Source organism: Pyrgilauda ruficollis, unplaced genomic scaffold (genome assembly GCF_017590135.1).
Source record: "Pyrgilauda ruficollis isolate IOZ18807 unplaced genomic scaffold, ASM1759013v1 scaffold58, whole genome shotgun sequence".
NCBI classification, from domain to species: domain Eukaryota; kingdom Metazoa; phylum Chordata; class Aves; order Passeriformes; family Passeridae; genus Pyrgilauda; species Pyrgilauda ruficollis.
Genome location: NW_024527488.1, coordinates 125619 through 146740, shown reverse-complemented (window position 1 = coordinate 146740; position 21122 = coordinate 125619). Strand labels below are relative to the sequence as shown.

The following is a 21122-nucleotide window of genomic DNA, read 5'->3' as shown; positions in this document are numbered from 1 at the left end:
ATTTAAGAACTTACCAAAGAAAAATGGAAATGTAGCCGTGGAAGGGAATAGTGCTAGGTCTCTTATAACCTTGTAAATCCTTTGTAGAGCAAAACTCTTAAAATGCTATTGTGGAGCTTTTTCAGTTCCCCGAGTCTTACATGCATTAATCATTTTTCTTGTACTGGGGACAAAATCCTGCTTGCTGTACAAATGCAAAAACTGCTTTGGGATTCATTTCATGTCTATAGTGAAAATCTGATCTGACTTTCCACAGCTAGATTGTATATGCTGGCTTTATTTCCTGAAGAGCTATTTATCCAAATAGCCTGCATAGTGTACAGACTGGGTTCACAATTTATTCACAATATTTATTTCACGTTTGAACAATGTGTTTCAATTGAGAATAAACAATGAGAATACAGCAGTGAACAAGGAACTAAACAGAGGGTTAGGTGCAAGTAAAGTAGACAAGTAAGTACAGTAAGTAGATTTTAGTTGCAGATTTTTGTGGTTGGGCTGAAAATGTTCAAACAATAAAAACTGTTCTGTTTGTATTATTTAATCTGTCTAGATTGTACTTCACTGTGTTTCCTTCCCCTGCTTAGTCAGTATGGAAATGAAATTCCACTAAATTTGATAAGTTGCCTTTTGACCTGATGCTGATTTAAGCTTCTAGAAGCTCATACCAGCACGAGGTCACTGACAGGCAAAGTCAGTGAGTCTAAAAATGGTGCAGAAAAAAAGAGATTAGGCTTTACTTGGGTTCAGATTATTTAAACAAACAGACAAGAATTTAGGGAAAACAAAATTGTGTTTCTCATCTGATTGGTCAAATCACTTTATTATGTGATACAATTTACATCACTGGCATGCACTGTCAAATAAAGTGTCCTTTGCAATGAGCAAAAGTCTTTAGAAGCGAAAAGTCTCTTATAAAGATAACAGTCTCTTGCTACTAGGCAGAAATGCAGTGTGAATAGATATTTGGTTGTGTTAAAGCACACCAAAATGAAAACAAACTATGAACAAGAGTTGTGAACGTCATCATCTAACATAACTAAAGAAACTAAATTTTCAGTTATATTGTGCATTCAAATGTTCTGCATGTTAACACTGACACCTCTGAGGGTGAGCACAAAGCCAACGATTTAAAATATCAAGAGAAGATTTTCCTCACATTTACTGAGCAGATCTGTGCATTCAAAAGCAAATGTATGAAATACTTGCATTAATATATTCAGAACTCACACACAACAGTCACAGCTATTTGATAGAAAGATGCTTTGCTAGTGGAGGAATGGGGTGAAGGACAGAAAGTGGAAAATGCCGTGGGGTCCTTCTAAAGCTCTGATGCATTAATATTTCATTTACTGGTCCGGGCCTGCTTCTTTCTTCGAAATCACTACATGATCTCAATCTGGATTTAGCTTGATTTCCTTCCAAACAAGGCTATGTGATCTGTCTGCATGCCTGCCCTCATGTCTGTCCTCCCATTAATAACTTCAAAAATGTTTATTAGTTCCATTTCTCTGCAGCAGAGGAACAGATCTCAGAGACAATCCATTGCCCACAGACTTTGTAAAAATAGATGGCGTCAGGGAGGCCAGATCCACTTACCAGTGTTGCTATTGAGGGAAATGCTGCACTGGGAAGTCATTCCCTATTAGATATGGGAGAATCCTCATGGGAAAGAGAGCTAGGAAATCCTCAGCAAGAGGAAAAAAAAATCTGGAATAGGTCATGTTAAACACCCAAATTAATCTATGATATGATACAAAGCCACATGAAACTCAGCATCAGGGATTCTCATGTGCACAAAAGTACTCAGAGATTTATTCCTACTTGTGAATAGAATGAAATTATAAGGCTGCACATTTTTTGTTCTAGGAAAGTTGACAGAAAGTCAGTGATCCTGTCTGAAACTCTTCACTTCCATGTTTGTTGCATATTTGGGGTGGGGAATTAGGGCTTCATCCTAGAGAATGTTTTCCTGTAGTGCCATGTGATCACAGCATTAAAGCCTTTCCAAGATCACTTTGTATCATAACTCTTTTTGCAGTATCAAAATTTAAAAAGACTTTTGGCAATTTTTAATTGCATGTACCTTGAAATTAAGCACACATTTGCTTCTGGTAGATGAATGATCTCAGAATTCACACCACTACATTCAATGGAATTGTAAAAGTTTGGTATCCAATTCTTAGAATTAAAATAATGGTGTTGGGTAAAAATATGCCTTAATGCAAACTCATTAATCTGGTTTTATTTTTAGTGATGTAAAGGAAACAGTTAGAAACCTGAACTTGACCTGGAAACAGGAACGTGTTTTGCTATGGTAATAGGGACCACAGGTCAGCAAAATGTGTAAGAAGCATGAACTTTTCAGAATGTAGGCCTTCTGTGAAATGCATATGCATTGGTATTTATTGAATAGTTAAGGCCTTGATGACCTTGAACTATAAATTTCACTGAATTTCAATTTGACTTATAATTTAACTGAAATTAAGCGAGTACTTGGCATGTTCTTCCAGGGCAATAGGGTTAGACCTGAGCATAAGCCCTCAAGGCTAAGGGGACTTCCACAGTCCCACAGGTGGAATATTCCCAATTGTGATAAAAGGGGACATAAAGGGAGTCTGCAGAGAGACATCTATTTTTGCCTGTGCGGCAGGAAAATTTACTCCGATTATGTGCATATATAACTCTGAGCTGCAAAACTCATTTTCAGGCATATCATGGCAGCCTTGGTCATGTAATTGTTCTAAATCACTACTGGATTTTTTCACACATTCATATTGTGAAATAAATCTGTGAAGTGCTATAGCAATATGATCCTATTCTAAAGGTTTACCACTCTCACATCTTCATTTTCTGACTGGTCAGAAAGATCAGTTGAATTTCAGGGAGACTTCTGTCTGGCTACAGAAATTCTACCAACTTAACCTCATTAAAGCTGTATTTTTTCCTGTAATTATTTGCTTTTAGGGGAAGTTCCAGCTCAACTGAACTTCGATTTCATTTTCCTTTCTCCTTCATACCAATTACATTTTATAATTGCTATAAGTGAAAATGCTTTGCAGATAGGAATATTTTGTACTGTATTTTTTCTTGCTGCATACATGTTTCAGTTTTTTCTAATCAAATCCCTTCACTCACAGTAACAGCCTTACTGAAACTAAGGAGAGTTAATAGTGCTTTTGCAGTAATTTCAGCTGACTGTGCTTGACAGACCCTTCAATAATTCCCCACAGAATAAGGAGGATTGACAGCACTTCATAAAACTTGGGGTGGTCATTTAATGCTTTAACATCTAAACTACCCAGGAAGCTTGGAATACATACATTTCTAGCCATATATTTCTATTGTTTAAATAAGCTGCAAATGCAAGGTATATCTCACCAGTAAAAATTATTCACCATCTCTTCAGGTCCATCAACATCACTTAGGTATAACCAACCACCCAAATATTTGCTCCTAGACTCATACCATGCACCACGTATCAGGAACCCTCTGTCACATGCCAACTTCTACGTAGAGCAGGAATTGTCCTTGCTAAACAACTTATCTATGTCTTCCCAACTAAGGATACAACTCAAAAGCTTTCTAAACATTGAGCTACCTTAGAAACACAAATAACTGCCCAGCCAGTTGGATTACCAGGCACTGGAGCAGTAAATGCTCAGCAAATAGTGCATTTCACAGAGAAATAAAGGCTGTTCAGTCTCTGACTTGTTTGATAATTTATTACAAATATAACTTGCTATCCAGTTTAAATACAGACCTCGTCTCTTTTGTTGTTCAAGTATCATGGTATTGATCTCTATTAATAATGCCTCTCTTCCTGGTGTTTTCACATTAATTGCAAGATGTAAAACTTCATTGGAACTGTCTTGAAATCTATCTGCAATGACTGTCTGTGTATGATTTCCTGTATCTACCTATTGTGGTGATTCAGGCACCATTGCCACAAATGTGTTTTAATGTTGCCACAGTAAAAATATTCATGGATTTACTTTCTTAGCTCATTGTAGAAATGCAGTAAAAAAACATATGGCAAATAAGCCAGTGCTTCAAAGTCTTCCACTTCCATTAGAACTTTTGCAAATCTACTATATTTAGTAACTTGGAACTCATGTCAACCATACTCAGAAAACCTACAAGATCCTGTAAAATACTTCTTGGTTTTAAAATGCCCTTTTTTTACTTTTTTTTTTTTTTTTCTTCACATTAGCTTAACTGCAAGCATTTTTGCTGTTACTTTCTACATCCTTGCTAGATTTTTGCATCGAGTACATGGATTGCCCCACTTACATCTCCCCCTCACCCCAAGAAATGCATATTTTTGCCTTTTGACAAACAGAACAATCTTAGGTGTAAAACTGAGTCTATTCTAGAGGCTGCTAGCGCTGCAGTCATGTGAAAACTGTGCTCCATTCAATTTTGTCTCCTCATTTTTTTTTACTTCAGAGATCACCAGGCCAGCAAGAAACTGTCCTTCTCCAACTCAAATCTGAGGGCTTGCTGAGCTGGAGGAAGGGAAAATGCCCCAGGCCCTTCAGCTGCTCATGTTGGACGCCTCCATCCCCTTGGCTGTGGATTGTAGTTTGAATCTGCTGTTGACAAGCAATAGTCAGACCTGGAATCCATGGACATGATATCAGGATCCGTTGTGGAGCGCTGAGTGCAGTAGGGATACTGCAGCTTAGGGCCAGCCTGGCTGGGGGCACTTGGGGCAGACAGGGTGCTTTTTTGGGGTGATAGAACCCCCGACTGCTTCCCTCCCAGTAAGGCTACGCTACCACTCGGGGCAGGGGGCTCGTAAGAAACTTTATGTTTCCATTCCTCTGGCGGCTCAGGAAGCGTTTTCCTGCGAGCAGCCGATACCACGTTAGCAGCAACGGATTCCTGCATGCTTTGGGGGCCAAAAGCTTCATCCACTAGGCCAAGGGGAGACCTGGCTGCTGCTTCCCAGGGAGTCAGTCTCTTGCCAGGCTTGTCAGCTGCTGTGTCTGGCTTGCTGAAGTAGTCAGGGGCAGGCTGAAATACAAGAGGGGAAGTAGGAGACATGGCTCGAGGGATGAATGAAGAAGGTCTCCCAGGAAGCGATAATGAGCGGCCACTGCTCCTTCCCTAGGAAGACAAAATACCAAATACAGTTATTAAGCAGCAGGAATGGAAGTCCTTTCTCTTCACTTCCAAACTGGAACAAAAGACACTGAAGGCACGTGACATCCTGGCAGTCCCTTTTTATGTCTACGGGTATCTTTTAGAACTTTAATTTACAGGAAAGGCAGGAGGCAGAGAAAGAAACAGGAACAAAGACACAGCAAATTGAATTTTTGAGGAAAGCAAGCAGACCAAAGACAGGCTTTTACTGAAAAAGTACAGTGGCATTAGCAACTGTGCAGCTTTCCCACTACTTAGCTGGTGTGCCTTGCTCTGAAAAGACCATTCTTAATGCAGAAGGGAGTCGTGTTGTGACAGTTCTGTGTGTGTTTACAAGATTCTTTCTAATATTAGGCACAGCCTAATTCATTCGATAACAGGCTCTGTCTAGGACATCTGTCCAAGAACATATCTTTGGCAATCTCCTTTTAAGAAAGGCTTTTCTTACTCAAAAATTATTAGACTTATCCTAGTTTTCACTTTTTTTGGGGCACAAAAGTGAACACAAGCAATTAAAGGCGTTAATGCAATCATTCACTTAATACCCTTACATGACGCTACTTTTGACTTCTTTAAAAGGCAATGGCCTCGGAATTTCAGTACATTCCGACCCACTTATAGGAGCAATCCATTCATTTTTGACAAATCCTAATCTTCTTAGTAATGCAGCACTTTGAAACAGAAACTGTGTTCGTGAGACGGTTCTGCTGCAGCAGCCATTTGGCAGTGCACAAAGCAGGTACAGCCTGTCCCCAAGCCAGACCTGCTCTCTGTGTCACACAAATTACCTTGTTCTTACAGTTTCTACAAATTTTAGGTTCCTAAACTCACTGATTCACACTCATTGATTCATGTCCTCGTGCTTAAATTACTTTAATGCTGAAATCTGCTGTGAAATTCCTGGCTCTTTTTGCCAGAGACTTTGCTAGAATTTACTCTGAACAATATTGGCCTGTGTTACTTTTCCTAATGAGCTTCCCAAACTTAAAATACTGCGAGCATGAACTAGAGAACAGCTAATCAGGTGTGTGATCATTCAAGGTACAGCTGATCTAGAAAAGATTCACATAGAAATGTTCACATTTTAAGTTTTTCTGCCACAGGATCTTGCTGCACTTGAGAAACTTGAAAGACCACTGCTTCAGGTTTTAAGTTAGATTGTAATATCTGCTTTCTGTATGAGAGATGGAAACTGAGGAAGAGACTTCAGATTTGATAATTTTCAGTCAGTTGGGTCATACTTAGCCTGAATCCGTTTTAAAAAGTGTAGTGACACTCAGAGGTTACGTCATGAGAGTTTTGACAGGTTTTATAACTGATGCTTTATGACAGGACTGTCCTGTCACCTCTTAGCTACGATTGGCTATTTCCAGTTTGTATTTCCAGACGGAAAACTCCCCAGCATTATTAATCCCACCCACACACTCCCCTATGTTAGAAATTAATCAGAAAACCCAAACCAAAAGGAATTAGGTGGTAATTAAAAATATAAAGTAATTAAGAAGATAAGGTCATAGAGAGGGATGAAGAAGTTGATCAAACAGGCCCACTTCATTGGTTTACTTGTGTTAGCTCCTCTCAGTAGGGTTCTAGAACACAGAAGTTCCCCTTCTTCAATGGAAATTCCAGTTCAAAGCCCTGTGTGTACTTTGTAGGATTTCAGAGATGAGAGGGAAATGATGCTGTTTAAACAAGTGTTGGATAAAATATCTGGCTTTTCAAGACCTTTAGATGAAGACACTGTTTAGTTTGTCCTGTTCAGAGAAAAACTCCAGAGTTCATCAAGCTATGGAAGTATCTTTTTGGTGTAACCATAAGTTATAAAGCAGGAACTAATTTTCTTTGACAGAGTGTAATCAGAGAATGTGAGTTATTAAGTGTGTTTTAATACTTTTTTATTAAAATGAATCATTCTATTGTATTATTTATGTAGAAGTTCTGGTCTGGGCTTCCATTTCCCACTTGATAGCTTGTCTTTAGAAAAAAGTTCTAAAGATTTTTATTATTATCTATAATAAATAGGCTGGTTTTACCTTTGAAATTCCAAAATGTGAAAATGAACATCTGTTTCCCCTAGCTTTGGTAAAGTAAGGATAATCTCTGCTTCCATGAAGTAATGACTGAACAGTATGTGGGTTTAACTAATGTTTGTCTTCTTGGCTTGTGAGCTGACAAAACCTGTGAGGGTAAACAGCATTCCAGAGGTTTTACCTGGAAGAAGGCTAAAGTACATGGGAAGAACCTTGTCACTTCCATAAGGGCCTGAAGGAATTTCAGGAAGAAGATCCCCACAAACTAACTAACACACTACTTTGGTGTTCAGCCCCTTCAAGCTAAGAAACTCTGGAATTAAGGCAACTTCCAATCCTTAGAATTCATCATCCATCTGCTGGACAGCAGCAGCCAGACATGCTAATACTTTCTAAAATTTCCCCTTTATATTTAAATCTTGGAGATACATCTGTTGGCAAGCATGTACTAGAAACAATGCACAAACCCCAGACACAATGGAAAACATGAAGTGTACCTACAGAATAATTACTCTCCCCTCTTTCTCCCTTTAAGCTATAAAAAAATCATAAAAAGAGGGGTCAAGATTTTCCATTCTTCACATCAGAAATCAAGGAAGGAGAGAAACGTGAAATGCTATCAGAATTAATACTTTATCACCTTTTGTATTCCTATAGTCTTGTGGTAAAACAGGTATTAGAATATTGAAGTATTATAAAGCAAGACAAACTAGAACCCTCTACACTGATTAATTTATTCTTATCCAGTTCCTGGATGTTTTCAAAGGGAAAAACCTCTACTACCATAGTTATTGAAGGGAAAGTGATTCCTAAATGTAAAGAAGAGTAGGGCCATTTAGAGCTGTCCTTTGCCATCAAAGAATCCTGACAGCTGCTGAGTGCCTTGGGTGTCTGTACAAACATATTAAACTGTTTAGGTTAGTTTCAGATTAACACTGATTTTGAAAATGGAAATGAGTTATAAACTGTTCAGTGAAGCAAACATTTATGACACTGCAAAAATCTCTGATATTTATAAGATGTATGTTAACATGAACTAACATTTATGTAATACTACTTCCAAAAGAAACTATTTCAATATACAAGCAAATGAATGTAAAAGCAGTTCTTAGGTGTGTGCATGTACAGACCTAGTTAATGTAAGATGGATGAGTGTGACTTCCTACCTTTGATTCAATAATATCTTTACCAATAGTCAGGAAAAATGGGTTATTTGGAACTTACAGCTATTTCAATTTTCTTGTCAACTATGAAAAGCTGCAAGACAAAAAGAACAATACTTCGTTCATAAAATAGTGCAAATTTTAAAGGCAGGAGTCAGAAAGGTCTTTTTTGTTTTCCAGACTAAATAAGAATGCATAATACTACTTAGTGAAATGATTTCCCAGCAGCTGTTTTTCTGTCTCAGGCAGCACATCTCAGTAAGAGAAAGCTCTGTGTGTGTGTGTGTGTGTGTGTGTGTTTACATGCCACAACTGCCTTTTTACCAGTCAAGGAGACAAAAGGGGGTTGGACTCTGAATAGTCCAGTGAAACTCTCTCCACATAAACTCCTCCCTAATGAAGTCACTTGAACAGGTTGGACCTTCATGTCTAAGTCATTAAAGCAGTTTTATTTTTATCTTTTCATTTATTTTTATATTTTCATTACTGATCCTTAATCCAGTATCAAAGCACTTTAAAATCTGAGTGAACAATAGTGTCTGGATGATGTTTACACAGAAAGGGGACAAAGGAGGAGGAAGCAGATAAAACAGTTGGTTTATCTCAAAAAGTGACTCTGTCTTTACAAAAAGCTCAGAGTCATGCATTGCTCCTTTGTCCTTCTATGGGCTTCTAATGGCCACTCCAGTTAGAGACCAAACCACTGAGAAAATGGTAGGACAAAACAAATAATATTGAATTTTTATGCCTTTCAGTTCTTTTCTTATATTCATTTTTTAACATGAAAGAAGCACTTCAGCTTTTTTAACTGAGCTGAGTATGGAAGGGAGACATATTGTTTATATTATTACCACTTTTTTTTGTCCCAAACCATTTATTATTTAAACTTTATGTAATGAAAAAATAATTTCTCTCACAAATGCTGCCAGCTCTGCAGTAAATGCTACAGCTATTTTACAATTCAACTTCCAAAAGTTTTGAAACAAAGTGGGAAAATAATTTTTATTTGAAACTCTTGAAATATTTTACAGTAGACTAAAATGTGAATGAAGAAATGTGGCTAATGGCTGGGGAGGGAGGGAATCTCACCTAACAACTAAAACCTTGTCAGTGGCTGTACTGAGACCAGGAATAGATTAGAATCACAAAGTTCAGGCCTAATCCTGACTTCCTCAAAGCTGTCTTGTCAGGGCTTGATTCTGAAAATTTATAGTGAATTTGAGGACTGGAATCTAATTTATTCTAAATTCAGATTGTTTCTAAATGTGGTGTTATTTCAGATGAGAACAATCTTGTTTTCATAATTTGTATGGAAACAAACTAAGGAAGCAGTTACTGCCAGCCACTTCACATAAGTTTTGTGGCAACTCACAAAAGATTTGTGACAAGATTTGTGACAAAATTTGTGAAAAATGTTGCTTTTGAAAATAAAGTCCTTTTTAATTGTCAAGTAATGACAGAAGGGGAAAGTAAATTATTAGAATTAGGTCTTCACTACTGCAAAATGCCTGTGTGGTTAAAAAACCAAAAGACTATTGCTAACTTGTCATAAATTATTTACTTAGCTCACTTTGCACCTGTGCAAATGAAAGAAAATTAGCTTTTCATTTTCATTTGATCTTTATCCATATGCAGTTCTCTAATTACAGTACACTTATGCCTACAGAAAGCAAATGTCTGAGGCACCTTAGATTTCCTTGGACTGAACTGTTTCTTTCTTGTAAGGAAGAATATTTGCTGCCACCTTCTGGATTTTATATTGCACAGCTACCAGCACAAACTTGGCCCTATTTTCTGACCTTTCTACTTTGAGATGTGGTACCTGTCCCTGCTTTAGAAGTGGTTTGACACAAATCTTTGTGTCTCAAGTGTTCCATATTTCAGTGTAAATGTCCTGGGTGTGAACATTCACACTGAGAGCCTTACGCAGGCTCAACAGGAGCACAGCCTGTTCCAGCCCCAAATCCTTTAAGGTAGGAGGGTTTCATTCATTCATTCCTACAAGTATCTGGTGGTTCAAACCCCTGTTACAGTGTGCTCCATGATAGTATTCCAGGGTTTATTTTGGCTCTTAAAAAGCTACCTCGAAGCAATGCTAGGAAAGTTGGAAGGTCAGCTGTTCCAAAGCCCTGAAATGAAAGCACCATTGCCCAGTGCTGATGCTTTTTGATTAAATTTCAGGATTTCTGCACCACCAGTGCCATTTCAGGGATTCATTTAGGAAATATTAGTGTTCTTTAACACAGGAGTATATTGTAAAAAAAGGTGGTTTTGTGGGTTGGAATTCATAGCTGGTCACTGAGGGCTCCCTTTCTGGAATTCCACCTGGAGTCTGCCAGCTGTTAATACTCACAGAAGGATGTTAAGGATCACACTGACAGAGTAACTGCTGCTTGTGCTGCGTGGCTCTGGAGGTGCCTTGAAATGCCTTGAACTGGACACCCAGGGCCACAGAGTGCCCTGGTGTCAGTGCTGCTCAACCCTGCATTATTTACTCATTTGTAGAATGCAACAGAGTAAAGATGAACCCTGGCTTCTGAATGATTTGGGTGCTAACAGCACAAATCTGTAAGAAAAAAATTCAGTATGAAGGGCACATTTTGAGGAGTGTGCATTGAGTAAGGAATGGTGCTGAGCACAGAATGATGTCAAAACAAAGCAGCAAAGAGCTGTTTGTCAGATGGGAATCCTTGGCTGGAGTCCTACAGCAAAAAGAACCAGATGTGACATGATTGCAGATGTTCTGGCAACACAAACCAAGGAGGTTGGATTAAGCTGACACAGGCAACAAGAATTCCAAATGCCTCACTGTTCAATCCAAACAGCAGTGTTTAATATTGTTTTTCTCTTAATTCTATATACACAGTGTCAGGTGCTTGCATCAGTACCCCTTCAGTACTCTAGGAAGAAAACCAAGTGTACCCAGATTCCAGATATTTAGCTTTTGTTTGCAGCAGAGAGCCATGTACCAACAGCAACCTGCATAGTGAGGCTCTGAGAAGTAACATTCTCACAAATCAAAGCCAGAAATCACTGGCAGTTATTTACGGTTTTTGGGGGAAAAAAAGAATTTTCTTTTAAAAAACTGAAAATATTTGTCCATAGGTTTTTATTGTATGAAAACTTTTGCTTATAATATAAATGTGCTGAATTCTTTGCTTCTCAATCAGTTAAAGCTCACACTACAACTGAATGTTGTGCTCCATGTCACCCTTTGTAATTGGGAATGTATTTTACTTCTGTGATGTTCCTCCTTTTCTTCAGTTTGTTGTATGTTTCTTAAAACCATTACAATCTGCTGTTTCAGATCTAGATGGAAACATCAAGAGAAACACTCCATCTGTTCAAAAGTTGTCTTGACACCTATTTAGAAATGACCTGGTTGTTTTCATAGCATTTTATCTTTGAATTGCCTGGAGTTATGAGGGGAGTCTCTGGTTTAAGATCTCTGTCTTTAAAATGTACAAAAGAATGAAGATTCTTGTTTGAAAATGCTGGTTTAACATGAATTCATCACAAAGGAAGCCTTCATCCAGACAGTTAATCTGTAAGTTCAGGAAGTTATTTCTCTCATAGCTGAGTTTTCTCAGCCTAAAGGAGTGTGCAGTTATTATATTAACACAGATGTTTGTGCAGGTTTCACATGCATTGCAATTAAAAAGTTTGTGAAGATCATTACAATGAGGAATAGATTTTTCCTTTAAATGCTGTAGAGGATAACTGGAGACTTGATTAGCACACAAAGAAAAAGTCTTTTCCTGCCTTACTTAAGGAAGCAAATATTAAACCCATGGGATTACTGTCATATGGTTTGTCTTAGCTCATAAAGGAAGAGTTCAAGTCTGCATCTGTAGAGATCATTTCAACATAGAGCTTCAGGATTTTTTCTACTTTTTAAATCATTTGATGAAAACCTGAAGGGCTTCCTTTAGTAAGCCTGAAAACCACTTGTCAGACAAAACTCTTGAGTGATCCCAACTTCTCCTTTATGTAGTGGCATTCAAAAGTAATGTCTACTGTAAAATAAGACCAGTTGTTGTCATGGGTACTGTGAAGTTGTGATGGGGGCAACAAGACTGCCATGAAATTACCAGGCTTACATATTTTCCCAAGAGATTTACCAGCAGTGAGTTCATTCAGAGCTTCTGAATCCACAGGGTTTTGAAGATCTTGTCAAGTTTCTTCTTTGTACAGTGTTTCCATTCCAAGCTGAGCAGAGCCATTATAAAATACCATTATGCCAAGCTGTGTAATTAAGATTTGCATTGCTGTGCCAAACCACCAAAGCAATCAGTGGAATCCCAGCTGTCTGACTTCAGGTACAGAAAGTTGCATCATGTAAAAAGGCAAGACTGGAAGAGGGAACCTTTTTAGAACCAAAGGGTTTGGAATTTTAAAGCTAGCAAATCTGGAAAAGGATCCTGGAAAAAAGAGAGGAGAAACATTTTGCACAGTGTTAGTTGTTGCCATTTCCCTGCTGTTCCCCTGCCTCACAGTGTACAGAGCATTCCCCACTCCAGAACGGAGCCGCAGCACATGAGGGTCAGGCTGGTCCTTTGTTGAGCTCTCATCCTGGATAAGCAATGTTCCTCCCAGATCACATCATCTGGTGTGAAGTTCTCTTTATAACTGCTTGTCACCTTTTATCAGAGTTCAGCACAAAAAAAATTCAGGAAATGTCTGGAAATAGTCAGCTGTCTCTAAAGCAGAACAGATGAGCCCCTCTTGCTGTTCTTTTACCTTCAGGATTTCAGAATCCTCTGACACGTATTTTATCCTGTGTAGTCACTCTTTTTTTTATGGAGTTTTGTCCCCCCAGCTTGCCTCCCTCTAATCCCAGCAGTATTTTCTCTCAAAATTGCTGCTTTGCCACTTAGCACTAATTTTTCTATCTGAACCACACACAAGATCCACACTTTCTATTATTTTTGGAGCCTGCTGGTACATGAACCTCTTATTTTTTGTCTCTTCCTTAGGAGAGCAGAAATCAAAAGAATGAGGCTTACGTGTAAGAGATGGTAATATTTATGTTATAAATGTTCCTACAGGAAAAATTCATTGAAATCTCTTTCTGGTTGTTTCATAATATATTATTTTTTCTTAAGCAGGAACATGGTAAGAGTGGTTCCTCTAGAGAAGGGAGGAGGAGTTAAGCAGTTCTTTGTTGAAGAACTAAATTTTGTCTTTTATTTTTCCAGCAGAAATTTTTACTTTTTGTCGGAAAGCCACTCATCTCCAAAACGAAATTTTCAATTCAGTTATATAGCAGGATGTTTATAACTTAATCATAAATTGAAGATATATTAACCCTTGATTGAGGTAGCTATTTTTATGAAAAGGCTATCTAAAATGTGAGATCAAAACTGGTGCATTATAATACTTCCAGTCTGTGCTAATTAAATGCGTTAAAATAGTCATAAAACACTTCAATTCCTCCTTTTATAAAAACATACTGGAAGTATTGTTATTGGACATGGCTTAAAATTCATTGTTAAATATGCTTCCATAGCAAAGATGACAATTGTATCTTGGCAGCCTTGCCATATTATATAAAATATTTCCAATAGCTTCTTCAGAAAACCATTTACAAAAGATCACTGGCCTTTCCAAACGAAATTTCAGATGGTTCCTCTACACAAAAAAATCATTTCCCTGACATTTCAGCTACGTTTGACTTTAGCTTTTCATCTGGACCCATGACAATGAGCAGCTCATCTTTCCTCTAAATATCTGCTTCATAAGAGATTACGTCTTGGATAAACCTGTTACTTTTGGCAGAGCAGTCTTTTGAAATATGAATAAGAATTAAAGACTTACCTGATTAGTAAAAAGAGCCTTGAAGCCAAGTTGGATCCAAGTTCCATGTGTGTAGGATGATGTGTATGTAAGAAATTGAATTCAGAGCTGAGCTTTGAATCAGATTTTCAAAAGATCTGAACTGAGTTAAGAGCACTAATGTCATTGACACTTTTTAACTCTTACTGGTGCTTTAAAAATCCTTCTGTCATTGTTCTAGGCCATATAAAATACTTGTATTTGAATGCAAATATGATCAAAATTCAGCTTTTCAGCACAGATGCACTTTCTAAGCTCCTGTGTCTCAGAGCCAAAGGCATCAGTACCAACACTTGTGGAGGAAGGACAAAGCTGCCACAAATGTCCTCATTAGGGAAATATTCTTTTGGTGGTGGGGTGAACAAGTACAGGAGCATGATTATAATTTACAGGTGTGCTTTACAGAAGGAGACTAAGCAAAATCATGGAAGGCAATATGAGGCTGATTGGATTTCTGTGTCTCTTCATAGCACTACTTACCTTTGGTGGGCGATCTTTATTCCAAGTACATACTGGTGTCTTAAAGTCTACCTAAAATAGTGTGTGCGACTCCAGACTGAGCTTGGAAAGAGAGGAAGAAAGGAGGGAGCAAAGGGAAGAGGGAAGGGGAGGGAGGAGCTTTCGTATTAACAGGCTAGCATAGGATATAGACTTTCTCCAAAAATATACTGTCACTCTGTACATGGAAGTGAAACAAAAAAATAGCAGCCAAACCAAAGAAAAAAGCCACAAACAGGCAGAGAGGAAAGGGACAAGTTTAATGATAGAAGAAAAGTACAGATATTGACAGTGGAAAACAGGTGGAAGGGAAATCTCCAAAGGACTAAAATATTGCTACTTTCTATTTCCATGTAAATGCAGTATAAATATTTATTGAGTTTTCAATTTTTTTTCCCTCTGAATTTTATATAATTTTTTCTGAATTTTAAGGGGGAGATGGACCCCTTGGTCATTTTCTTCTAATTCAGTCAGTATCCCAAACAAAAATTTAAAGGGGAGAGTAGAATTTTGGAGGTCCAAAATTCATAGGAGGGTTTTTTATTGGTTTGATTAGAGTTTGAATTCAGCCTGCTTTCTGCATGTGCAACCAAATACATTCTTCTCATCTTTGATTGCAGTTTGAGTTACCATCGTGGGACCAAACTACAGAGATTTTGTTCATACTTAGGAATGTTTTCTTCATCGAGATAGATGGCTCTACAAACCCTGCTATGATATACAAGGTCCATAATCTGGTCTGTAACTAGCTGAATGATAGTTTAAACAAATATACCAACAGATTCTGCCCCCTTTATTCACAGAGTTATGCTTTAATCTTTAGCTTCACACCTGGGATGGATTTTGATTCCCTTAGTTGTGAGAAACAGCACCTTGTTTTAGCCCTAGCACCACTGATGCTGATGAAAGCCATGCTAAACTACTCAAATATTCACTCTAGAGTCACTGCAGGATTATACAGTACATTTCAAGACCACAGGCTCTTAAAAGTTCTCCCCAGTAGCAGTATTTCAATCCTTAGTCCCCAGTATGACAAGTAAAAGATAAAAGACCAGAGTAAAAAGGTTTAAAGTGGGAAGAAGCACTGTAGAGGTCCAAGAGAAAAAAAATTTAAAAGTGTGTAAGAGGCCAGTAGGAAGACATGGTCATAATCATGATTTAAGTTTAAAGTGGGAAGAAGCACTGTAGAGGTCCAAGAGAAAAAAATTTAAGTGTAAGAGGCCAGTAGGAAGACGTGGTCATAATCATGATTTACTGGTAATTTCTGTGGCACAGAGTACTCTGGGAGCAAGAATCAGCACTCTACACTACAGGCAGCCCTCCAGTTCTCAGTCACTGTGCTTTCACAAGAAACTAGTTCATTACATTGCAGCTGCAAAACCCAGCTCACCTCTCTGACTGCTCAATAATTTTGATTTACAGGATTCTCTCATACTTGCTGGGTTCAAGGCAAACTCTGGCTAAAAATATGCCTGCATGTGGGATGTGAAATTTCCCCAAAATGGGAAATTTTAAACAATTTGTCCAGCTGTCTTTCCACCTCTTTTTAGTCTTTATAACACTCTAGCATCTCTTATAGCACGTTCTCTGTGAAATCACAGAGGCAATTCATGATTTTGGATCACAGCTGATCCACATAGCTTACAAGCTAAGCCCCTGGCTGATCAATCAGATTCCTGTGGAAGGACCCTTGAGCCAGGAGAGATTCTGAGTGAATTCCATGAGGCTCTGTACAGGCCAAAGGTCTATCCAGTTGTGTTCTGCTAGTGATCAGTCAGAGTCTAACACTGTATCTATTTTATGCTGTGTTAATAATACATATTACTATTAGTTAATAAGGCACTTCTTTAAAAAAAAAAAACAAAACACCAAAGTCCTCTAATCCCTAGGTCATTAGAACACAGCTGGGGAGAGGGACAGGAAGAAAGCTGTTCTCTGTTAATTTGACATACCAGGAATATTGCTCGCTGTTTCTATTGTTGTAGCCCTAAAGCAAAAACCTAGTGTCCTGCTCACTTCATGCAATGGCACCTCTCCATTTCAGGATGTCATCTCCATAAAGCACCTGATAAAATGCATAAATGTGCTAAAAATTTGAGATCTCTTTTGATTCCTTTAAAAAGTTCAAATATTTTGGACCCAGATTTGAGGTGATACATCTGACATTCTTAAGTAAGCTAAGGAATACCACTGGCACAGTCTGTGTGCCAGGTGACCACTGCAAACCAGTGACTGCAAGCAAAATGGACACTAAGTTTCTGCTTAGAAACCAGGTTTACTCTTGAATAACGGATGGCTTCCACACCTGTGCAGTGACGCCAGCTTTCTTGGCAGAAAATTTTGGCCTCGGAGCAGTAAACAAAGAGGATGTGGTGGTTTCTGGCTTAGAAAATGCAGAGTAGCCTGTGGGTGAATAGGATTCATTCCCTGGGAGAGAGGCGTTGGACGGGAACGAAGGCTGGGAGCCGTAGGCTGGCACGGAGTACACCGAAGAGGGCCGGGCCCTTGTAGGAGAGCCAGCACCAGGTGGAAGGTAGGTAGGTAAAGGCAGTGTTTGCTTTGAAGGGGACAGCTTCGATGTCTGCTTCATGGCAAGGCTTTCCTTAGGAGGTTGGAAAGTAAATAAAGACGGATCGAGTTGATAAGGTTGATGTTTCATGATATCCAAAGCATTGAGACCTTTCTTAGGTTTTCTTTTTGTGTTTTTGGTAGCAGCAGGGGCCTTAGAGGAAGGCTTGGTAGCAGCAGGAGGGTAAGACGGGCAGTGGATGGGATTGTAAGCAACGGGTGGAGGTGCTCGGACATTAGATGAATATTTCCAAGAAGCTGGTAAAGATGGAGTTGGAGATGCAGCTCGTGCCATGTTTGCCTGCACAGTCTCTGAATCCACCACATACTTCTCCATTCGGGAATGCCTCCTGGCAAACAGCTGTGCTCCTTTCCCACTCATAGCTGGTGGCATCTCAAAGGGAGGCTTTGTTTCTCCAGCACTTGGGGTGACTGGTGTTGCCTTGGGGGGGACATTTGGACTCGCCAGGCTGGCCTGAGGCCCTTTGAAAGGACCAGCAAGGTCGAGAGTGCTTGGGGGATGGACAGGAGAATGAGGATACTGTGGAGATTTGGGTGGTGCAGGATACGCTGCCTGAGGTGAGGCTGGTGCTGGGAAAGAAGGAGGCTTGTTGGAAGCTGCAGCTGAAGGTGACCAAACCGGTGAAACTGGAGTACTGGGAGAAGGAGACACCTTGAGTGAAGGCTTTGGAGCAACAGGAGGAGGAGCCTTTTGTTTAGATGCTTGAGTCTGCATGAAATTGCAAGCCTCTGCTCCCAAACTGAGGTAGTCTTCTTCGGGTCCTGACTCAAAACCAGCTCCAGTCCCTTTTTTGCCCTCTGCGTTGTGTACAAGGGACAACAGGGCAGGATTAGGACTTACTTTGGGTGCATCTTTGAAATTGAACATAGGTTTGGAAGTGCTTCTTCTCTTTGCCTCCTGCAGTATCCCAGTCCTTTTGGCTGGCACGGCAATCCTTTCATCCCTGGACGCGATGTGTTCCGTGGGCTCGGTGGCTGCCCATGCGGGTGGGGCAGCCTTGCTGGCCACAGGAGCTGAGACAGGTCTGTAGAAAGCCTCGGCTGGTGGGCTGACAGAGCAGTAAGGAGGTGGTGCTGCTGCGTCTGAAAGGGGACTGGTGACATTTCTTACAGGTGAAAATGGTGCAGCTGCTCGGTTTTGAACTCCAGAAGGGAAGGGTTTTGCTGTTTTATTCAAAGATGCTGCCTTTTGAGTTCCAGAGGACTGAAAAGAGAGGTTTGTGCCAGGTGCTAAGCCAAAGCCATTTTGTTGTACCACTTTGCTGTGATTCTGGCTCATGTCTGTGTAACTTTTGCTCACACAGCTCTGCTGTCTTGACATTTCCTCCTCTTTTGATTGATAGACGGAAGAGCTCACTTTCTGGAAGTTCTCTGTCACGGTAGTTTCCCTGTGCTCCTCTGTCTGCGCTGTGCTTGCCTTCATCTCCTCTTGCTCCGCCGTAATCTGATCCATCCTCTGCCGCCTCTTGGCGAACATGAGGGCCCCTTTCCCTGTGCTGTCTGCAAGCGTCTGCATCTCCTCTCCACTCTTTGTCTTCTTTTCCACCTCGAGCAGACCGCTGTCCCAGTCGAACGTCACGATCTTGCCGTCCTTGTCAATGTCAGAGAAAAAATCTTCATCTATTTCTGACTCACTCGTTGCAAGCAAACTCACCTCAAAAGTGTTTTCCCTGTCCCCCTCTTCACCTTCACCCTCTTCCTCCTCGTCCTCGTCACGTTCTAACTCCCCAGTCCCGTAGCTGACTAAAGTGTATTTCCTCGCCCTTTGGCGGCGCTTCTTGAACATCAACACCCCCTTGGAATTGGGGTTGGGAGCTGCCGTCAGCAGCAGTGCAATGCTTTTACATTTAGATTTGGCTTCTTTCACCTGCTTCTCTGACAGGCTCTCGCTTCGTCGGAGCCCTGTGGAAGGAATCAGAGTGCACATTAAATTCATGCAGCACACGAAACTGCAAGGAGACTAACAAGTGCATTTTTCTGTACTGAAATTTATTAAATATGAAAACATTTCTTTTGTACGGAAAGTTCATTATACTTGATTTTTTCTCACAGTATCAGCTGTGTTATAAATTCCATACCCACTGTTCCTTGGAGACACACCCATCTAACTTCAAAGGCTACATAATTTTCTTTGGGATTCTCTTAGCTCAACAGGAACATTACACACGTCTTTATTTCTAGCATTCTTAATTTTTATTCCCAGCACCAACAGGCAGGTGATATTTTCTCATTTATCCAGCTTCTGGTCTGGTATTTTCCAAGTATTTGACTACAAGTTCCTAGGCTTACAGCAGCCATTCCCAGCCAGGCAGGCCCATGACTGGGAATATCTGAGACCAAATGAGCAGATTCTGTCTCACAGTGGCAGCAGCTTCTGCCATTTGGGTGCTTATTTTACTCCTATAAATTGCAAACTTGGTAAAAGTCAATATTTTACTGTGTATTAGCTGTATAAATGCAAGTATACATCCAGAAGGGCATACACAGAAAATATTAGCATTAACTTTCAGCCCCTTGGTAGATGTGGGAGTTTGTCCATGGTATGCAATGAAAGCAGGTTTCAGTCTTTAAACAAGCATTATTTGCCTGAAATACGAGTTCTGTTAGATATGACATATACAGGATATTTATTTTGGAAATGGGGCAAGAGTTAATACACATTTAAGAACAGAACCAAGGAGACTCAACTAACTTCTCAAGGGTATTCACTGGAGTATCAATGACAATATTTCTGAAAGCACAAACTTCTGGTTTTCATCAGGTCATGTGAAAGAGGAACAGATGCAGCTGAAAGGCTGATGGATGCACTGGACATCAGTGTAACTTCTTCCTTGTAATGGGACACGGAGCGTGTGCCTCATGGGGCAATGGTAGTCAGGTGGTGTCCCTGCTGCTTTCCCTTCCTTGTACTCTACCACTGAACCTCATCAATGACAGCCTCAATAGCTCCTCCCTTCAAAAAACCTGGAATTTAAAGCTATTCCTGACTAAATCAATAGTCACGAGGAAAAAAACGTGCTTCTGATAAAAGTAAATAATTTAGTATCTTTTTTCTGGCATAAATTAAACAAACTTATTAAAGAAAGCCATGCCATGTGTTTTCTAGGCATGATCCTTTTAGCTATGTCAGTAGATGGAGTCTGGTACTTCTCCTATTAAAGACAATTGGAGTTTTGCCATTATGCCAGATGACTGCACAATGGTCCTCACAAGAATCTATAAAAGAGAAAAGAGCATGGCACCCAAACCTGCAGTATGTAATATTTAATGGTTGGAGAGCGGGATCACAAAATCCTTGGCTCAGTCCTGTGACAATCCAATTGCTTATGATAGTCACTGAAGGTATTTTCCAAAACTATGGGTTTTAGTGGTAGAGTGCTACCTATTCAGGTATATATAATCTGAATAATATTTACAGAGAAAATTTCTGCTAAAGAGATCAAACACCCATAATAAAAGTTCTTCTCTAGTTCAGACTTAAATGCTGCATAACAACTTCTATTTTTGCAGAAATCATGCATAGTTTTTGCTGCACACCGAACATTCACTGTGCTGGGCAATTTCATTTTTCTAATGTGTAGACAGGATAATAATAATAGTAATAATAATAATAATAATAATAATAATAATAATGCAAAAAAATTTATTAAATCAGTGGCTCCTAAGGATAATGACCTGCCACTATTTTAGAAGAGACTGAGATTGTCATAGTTGTCATGGAAAAAGGACAGGACTTCTTCTTGAAAGAAGAGTTTACCATGTAAAAAGCAGTTCATTCTTTGTACTTTTGCCTTTTAACAGGCACTGCAAGTAATTCCCTAAGAAATTCAGGCATAGTCCCACAGTTGGTTCTGACTTC

At 39.5% G+C, this 21122-nt stretch overlaps 1 protein-coding gene across 1 annotated transcript in view; it reads right to left on the bottom strand.

The window, feature by feature from the left end:
* Positions 1-426: 426 nt before the first annotated feature.
* SYNPO2 (synaptopodin 2) overlaps positions 427-21122 on the bottom strand; it is a 78901-nt gene continuing 58205 nt past the window's right edge. Inside the window, exons 4-5 of the mRNA XM_041482265.1 lie at positions 16980-19165; positions 427-5112 (exon numbers count right to left, since the gene is read on the bottom strand). Coding sequence (XP_041338199.1) covers positions 4546-5112; positions 16980-19165 — 2753 coding nt within the window. The 3' untranslated portion in view covers positions 427-4545. The remainder of the gene's footprint in view (positions 5113-16979; positions 19166-21122) is intronic.